Source organism: Eptesicus fuscus, chromosome 20 (genome assembly GCF_027574615.1).
Source record: "Eptesicus fuscus isolate TK198812 chromosome 20, DD_ASM_mEF_20220401, whole genome shotgun sequence".
Taxonomy (NCBI): domain Eukaryota; kingdom Metazoa; phylum Chordata; class Mammalia; order Chiroptera; family Vespertilionidae; genus Eptesicus; species Eptesicus fuscus.
Window position 1 is genome coordinate 8,864,424 of NC_072492.1, and position 6,221 is coordinate 8,870,644.

Here is a 6,221-nt window from a genome sequence, read left to right on the forward strand (position 1 = left end):
TGCACTATCAGGGCCAGGGAGGGGCCACGGGAGGGTTCCAGGGCGTGTTCGGCCCATCTAGCCCAGTCCCAATCAGCCGGACCCCAGCAGCAGGCTAACCTACCAGTCAGAGCATCTGCCCCCTGGTGGTCAGTGTGCATCATAGTGACTGGTCGAACGGTTGAACAGTCGGAGGGACAATTAGCATATTAGGCTTTTATATATATAGATAGGAAAAAGACTAGGACAATGCATAACATTAAAATGGTTATCTCTGAGGTCACAACATGAAGTTTTTTTTCTTTGTTTTTATATATTGCCCCCATGTTCTATAATGAACATGTATAATGTAATCAGAAAAAAACTTAAGTTTTAAAACTGAGAATTTCTAAACCAGGAATGAAAATATCACACATGAACATTTTAATTTATAAAACAGATTAAGAGGTCACATAAGTTTAATCATATAATTTTTATTAGTACTTACATGAGTAATATTGTATAGTACTTTATTCTTTACAAAGCACCTTTATTACAGAGCTTCCCTGTATAATCCAGGACTGAATAAACAAAAGAATGATTTACCTAACAGGCTCCTGGAACTACTGTATTGTAGTTTGTAAAATTACATAAACTGATATTAATGTTTGTCTCACAAGAAATATATTCCAAATATTCATTTTCCATTATTAATTGATCACTGTTTTGTTAAGGCATCTCTTGAACACGAAGAGGGAAAGATCCTACGCATCCAGCTGGAGTTGAACCAAGTCAAGTCTGAAATTGACAGGAAAATTGCTGAAAAGGATGAAGAAATTGACCAGCTCAAGAGAAACCACGTTAGAGTGGTGGAGTCGATGCAAAGCATGCTAGATGCTGAGATCAGGAGCAGGAATGATGCTCTGAGAGTCAAAAAGAAGATGGAGGGAGATCTTAATGAAATGGAAATCCAGCTGAACCATGCCAACCGTTTGGCTGCAGAGAGCTTGAGGAACTACAGAAACACCCAAGGGATCCTAAAGGTAAATGAGTCCACATTTAACAGTTCAGATAAGTCAGGCAAGTTACTGGTCTTCCATTCCTCTAAAAACCTTCTTGTTAAACCATCTTTTTTTTCTTTTAACAAATTATACAGTTCATAGTATGGAGACAACTAAATTAAATTCACATAGAATATTTTTAAAGAAAATTATAATATGAGAGCAAGTGCAAGACTGGCACCAAATGGCCTGAGATTGAGTTTTAGTTTTACTAGATGCCTGATTTTAGGCAAGTTATTTAACCCCTCAGAATCTGTTTTTGTGAGAATCAAATGAGATAACAGATATCAAGTACTATGTAGAGCATATGGAAAATGTTCCATGAATGATAGACAGTAGGACTTGCACATGAAAAAATAACTAATATCATAAATGGAACAGGAGTCTGTCTCCTGATAAGTCTTTCTTATGTGAGTTAGTGACATCACCATATTCATGCTCTTTCAAATGACAGGCCTGTCATTTCCTGTTCCTGGTACCAATACATTCTCCCAGTTCATCTCCAAGGATATTCATATCCAAGGATATTCATATCCTCTTCAGAGTGTGTAAGGCCTTTTTTTACTTAACAGGACACCCAGCTACACCTGGATGATGCTCTTCGGGGCCAGGAGGACCTGAAGGAGCAGCTGATGATGGTTGAGCGCAGAGCCAACCTGCTGCAGGCCGAGGTGGAGGAGCTGCGGGCATCTCTGGAGCAGACGGAGAGGGGCAGGAAAATCGCAGAACAGGAGCTGCTGGATGCCAGTGAGCGTGTCCAGCTCCTGCACACCCAGGTAAAACCCTCACATCAAACAAATGCTGGTGTATTGTTAAGTGATGAATAGGAATTATAGTGTGAAATTACTCTATTTTTATAAAATATGGTGTCGCAAAAAATGTATACACACTTTGAATGATTATAGAGTTTATTAACATATAGTTCATTTTCACAGTTTAAAAAAATCTACAGAAATGAGTAATTTTTTTGTCAATGCCTGTTTTCAAACTGATGACAGCTCTGGTACAGTCACTGATGATAATGCAAATCAATGGAATCGCAAGCATCAAGAACATTTCATTCGGTATTTGTGTGCCTTCAATTCATCAACTGTTGCTGATTTTGTACTGTAAACTATCTTTTATGTATCTCCATAAAAAAGTCTAGTGGACAAATTTTCTTTGTTTGAAGTTTAGTCCTGCTTCACCCATTATTTCAAATCAGTTAAACCTGAAAAGGAGTGAAAATTAAGTGAATTATCAGCTGTTACAGTGTGTATACATTTTTGGAGGGAAAGCCTGTGTCTCCCCCCCCCCTAAAATGTATACACACTTTGAATAATTATAAAGGCAATGTTTGAATTTCAACTGTGTCTTCAAACTTCAAGTAACATTTTAGGATGAATTTCCTTTGTTCAAAGCTTAGTCTGGCTGAAAAGAAAAAAAAAACATCCATTGAGCTATCAGCTTTTAAAGTGTGTATACATGTTTCTGGGATTCTCTGTATATTATATTAAAGGATGGGCAATATAACTAAAATATTAATTTTCTACCCCCAAAAAAGAGGGAATTACATTTTATTTAAAAATTAGGTTTGGTTTTTTATTTTGAAAACCACATTGTGGACTAATCATGAACAAAGATATCTGTTGACTCCAAAATGTGAAAATGTTCCTTGCAGCATTTCCCATCAGGAGAGCGTCAGCATTTAGCTTGTTGTGTTTACTGTCCCTGTGCCTTGCAGGATGTTTAGTATCCCTGACTTACCCAGACAGTAAATGCAGTAGCACCCCTTAGTCACTTTGAAAACCAAATATTTCCAAGTACTCATTAAAGCAGTAAGTAGTGCTTCCCTTTGAGAACCAGGGATTGACATTTTAAGAAAATGTTTTCGTAAGAGTAATCCTGAGAAACTCCCAGTACCACACTCACAAAAGGAATTTATTCTTTTCTAATATTTCCAACCTTTTATGGTACAGTATGAGTGATGTCCAGTTGAAATATAACTGAGAGCGCACATAATTTACAGACATTCTTAAATCTCAGAACTCCTTATGCATAAATCAGGTGGACCTTGGGCAATGGTGGAAGCAGGGGGGAGCTCCAATCTTGTAAATAATTATTTTGTATTGAACAAATATTTAAAGTTTATTGAAATGTTGCTATTAGTCCCTTGCATGAGCCAACAAGTAAGACATTTATAAAATCCCAAGAGGGCAAACTATAAAGCTTGCTAATTCCCACTGACTATTTTTACAGAACACCAGCCTGATCAACACCAAGAAGAAATTAGAAAACGATGTTTCACAACTCCAGAGTGAAGTGGAAGAAGTCATTCAAGAATCACGCAATGCAGAAGAGAAGGCCAAGAAGGCTATCACTGATGTAAGATGAGCATTTGCTTTACTGACACACATTTGCTACCTGCCGTTACCAGGTTTCCTTATTTTCTTTACTTATGTGCTAATTAGGCGGCCATGATGGCCGAGGAGCTGAAGAAGGAGCAGGACACCAGCGCCCACCTGGAGCGGATGAAGAAGAACCTGGAGCAGACGGTGAAGGACCTGCAGCACCGTCTGGATGAGGCTGAGCAGCTGGCCCTGAAGGGCGGGAAGAAGCAGATCCAGAAGCTGGAGGCCAGGGTGGGTATCTCAATCTCTCCAAATCTGGGAAGGGAAAAAGAGCACTCCCTCTACACATCTCTCTTCCTTCATATTGACTCCTATCCTTGTCCTGGGGGTGGGGACATCCACGTAATTCCTTCAGTAGGGTCCTGAGCTAATTAATATCCTCCAAGACTGACCTGTAGGTATCTTTCTTGGTTGCAGATACGTGAGCTTGAAGGAGAAGTTGAAAATGAACAGAAACGCAATGCTGAGGCTGTTAAAGGTTTGCGGAAACATGAGAGAAGAGTAAAGGAACTTTCCTACCAGGTAAGGGAATAGCTTTCTAGAATATCCAGACTTCCTGCCCAGTGGGAAATTGGAAACCTGGTGACAATCTACGTGTCACTCACAAATAGACACATTAACTTGGTACATATAAGAGGCAAATGACACAGGTGCTTATCACAGGCATATACTAAGCTTGGAAAATCAGGAAAGCTTTTAGATAATAACATAAGAAAGAGCTTAAGTTTTAAAGCCAGATAAGTGGGTATTAGCTCTAATCTGGCCTCTCTTATTTTTTATACTTGGGTAGATTACTTAACACTCTTAACCTTAGTTTCATCACCTATAATGTAGAATAACAACATCTACTCTCCAAGGTAGGAAGATAAGGATTAGAAAAGATGTTTACAGGGTGGGGCAAAAGTAGGTTTACAGTTGTGAGTACTCGAAATAGTCTATCCTTGTATTATTGCTTCTTAATTGTTGTATTATTTTCCATATGAATAACTATAAACCTACTTTTGTCCCACCCTGTATAATTACCTAATACAGTGCCTGCAAATAGTGGACATTTAGTAAGAGTGGTGGCTATTATTATGAAGAACACCTCAGAGTTTACCACCTTTACCCCGGGCCCACTGCCATCATACCAGAGTGATTTATTTTACCACCTATGGTAGACTTATTTCACGGGGTTGAATGCAAATCATTTTTTCAAACTTGCAGAGTGAGGAGGACCGCAAGAATGTTCTCAGACTGCAGGACTTGGTAGACAAATTACAGGCAAAGGTGAAATCCTATAAGAGACAAGCTGAAGAGGCTGTAAGTATCTTTAAGCCTTTGGGGAAAGAAAAAAATGGGGGGGGGATAGAAAGTATATAAAGAGAATGAAAGTATATAATGAGAAAGGGGGGGATAGAAAGTATATAATGAGAAAGAAGAAGACAAAGTAAGAATATACAACTCATATTTTAAAAGGTGTTTTTAAAAATAGAAATGTACCCTAAAATCCTAACTACAGAATAAGACTTCAAGAGGAGATATTTTTTTATTAAACAATTTGTAAGGTTTGTGGGGGAGGGGAGGGAGAAAGTTCTAACTAACTCACCTTACTTGATAACTGTAAAGGATATATAGTAGAAACTATAATTAACACCATAGTAAGTATTCCTCTCCCTCTAGAAATGCACAAAGTCATTTACCCCAGCTGACTTATCTGCTCACTACCAGTATCATCGTCAGGGGCTCCTCTCTCCACATTGCTATAGCAGTAAGGACTTGTCAGAAGATCCTCCAGTTTCCCTTTTCCTAGTTGTTTCTCATCCTTCCAAATGCAGTGTGGTAGGCAAGAAGTAGGTGGGAAGTAAGGAAAGGAAGAGGCACAAATAGTAATAATAAGTCCAACCAACAGAGGCATACTTTCTTCCTAGCCCCACTGTTCCCCTTTCTCTCTATTCCAAAGTAAAAATACATGGCAAAAAGTTTTAAGTGGCGTTTTCCCAAAGTTATCATCTGGCCTGACATTTACTTACTAAATTCTGTAATGGAGGGTAACTGGGTCTCTTCCTCTTTTCCACCCAACCCATACATCATAAATGGATTTCACGTTTGTATGGGTTTAACATAATAAGTTGTCCCTTCCATTTCTAAAGTTTCTTCTCTTATTCTTTAAAGTAAAAAAAATGTAACTGAAGTTATAAGTTCTGACTAGATTTGAAGTCAGACATGGCAAACTGACCATAAGAAGGCAATAGCTGAGTTGAGGAAATAACCCTGTTTGGTGAAAAGTGCAGTAAGAACCACAAAGTCTAATTCTCACATTTTCTCTCTATTCTCAGGAGGAACAATCCAACGCTAATCTTGCTAAATTCCGCAAACTCCAGCACGAGCTGGAGGAGGCCGAGGAGCGGGCTGACATCGCTGAGTCCCAGGTCAACAAGCTGCGGGTGAAGAGCCGCGAGGTTCACACGAGAGTCATAAGTGAAGAGTGATCCCTGATGCTATGGAATGACTGAAGAGAGGCACAAAATGTGCTATTTTTGGTCACTTATTTTATGCTTATTTTCCCCTTAATGTTGAGTAAATAAAAATTACAGTAAACTCAGAAACAACATTGTCATTTTTATTTCCAAAATTATTTGCTCTTAAGTACAGTTCTCACCTAGCTATTATTTTTAATGCTTTGCAGAACATTCAATATTCTGTACCTCCATCACCACCTAGCATCACCTTTCCCACCACTCCCACCATATAATTATCGTTTGCTATCTTGATCTCATTAAATCTCTAGATTATTAAAAATTACTAAGGAAAAGACTCCCTAAGACTTCCC

At 38.6% G+C, this 6,221-nt stretch overlaps 1 protein-coding gene across 1 annotated transcript in view; it reads left to right on the forward strand.

Annotated features, from left to right (window-relative positions):
* LOC103296855 (myosin-8) overlaps positions 1-5,987 on the forward strand; it is a 32,055-nt gene extending 26,068 nt beyond the window's left edge. Inside the window, exons 33-39 of the mRNA XM_028128282.2 lie at positions 693-1,001; positions 1,592-1,795; positions 3,258-3,383; positions 3,470-3,640; positions 3,827-3,931; positions 4,616-4,711; positions 5,728-5,987. Of these exons, the coding sequence (XP_027984083.1) occupies positions 693-1,001; positions 1,592-1,795; positions 3,258-3,383; positions 3,470-3,640; positions 3,827-3,931; positions 4,616-4,711; positions 5,728-5,880 (1,164 nt within the window). The 3' untranslated portion in view covers positions 5,881-5,987. The remainder of the gene's footprint in view (positions 1-692; positions 1,002-1,591; positions 1,796-3,257; positions 3,384-3,469; positions 3,641-3,826; positions 3,932-4,615; positions 4,712-5,727) is intronic.
* The last annotated feature ends 234 nt before the right edge of the window (positions 5,988-6,221 follow it).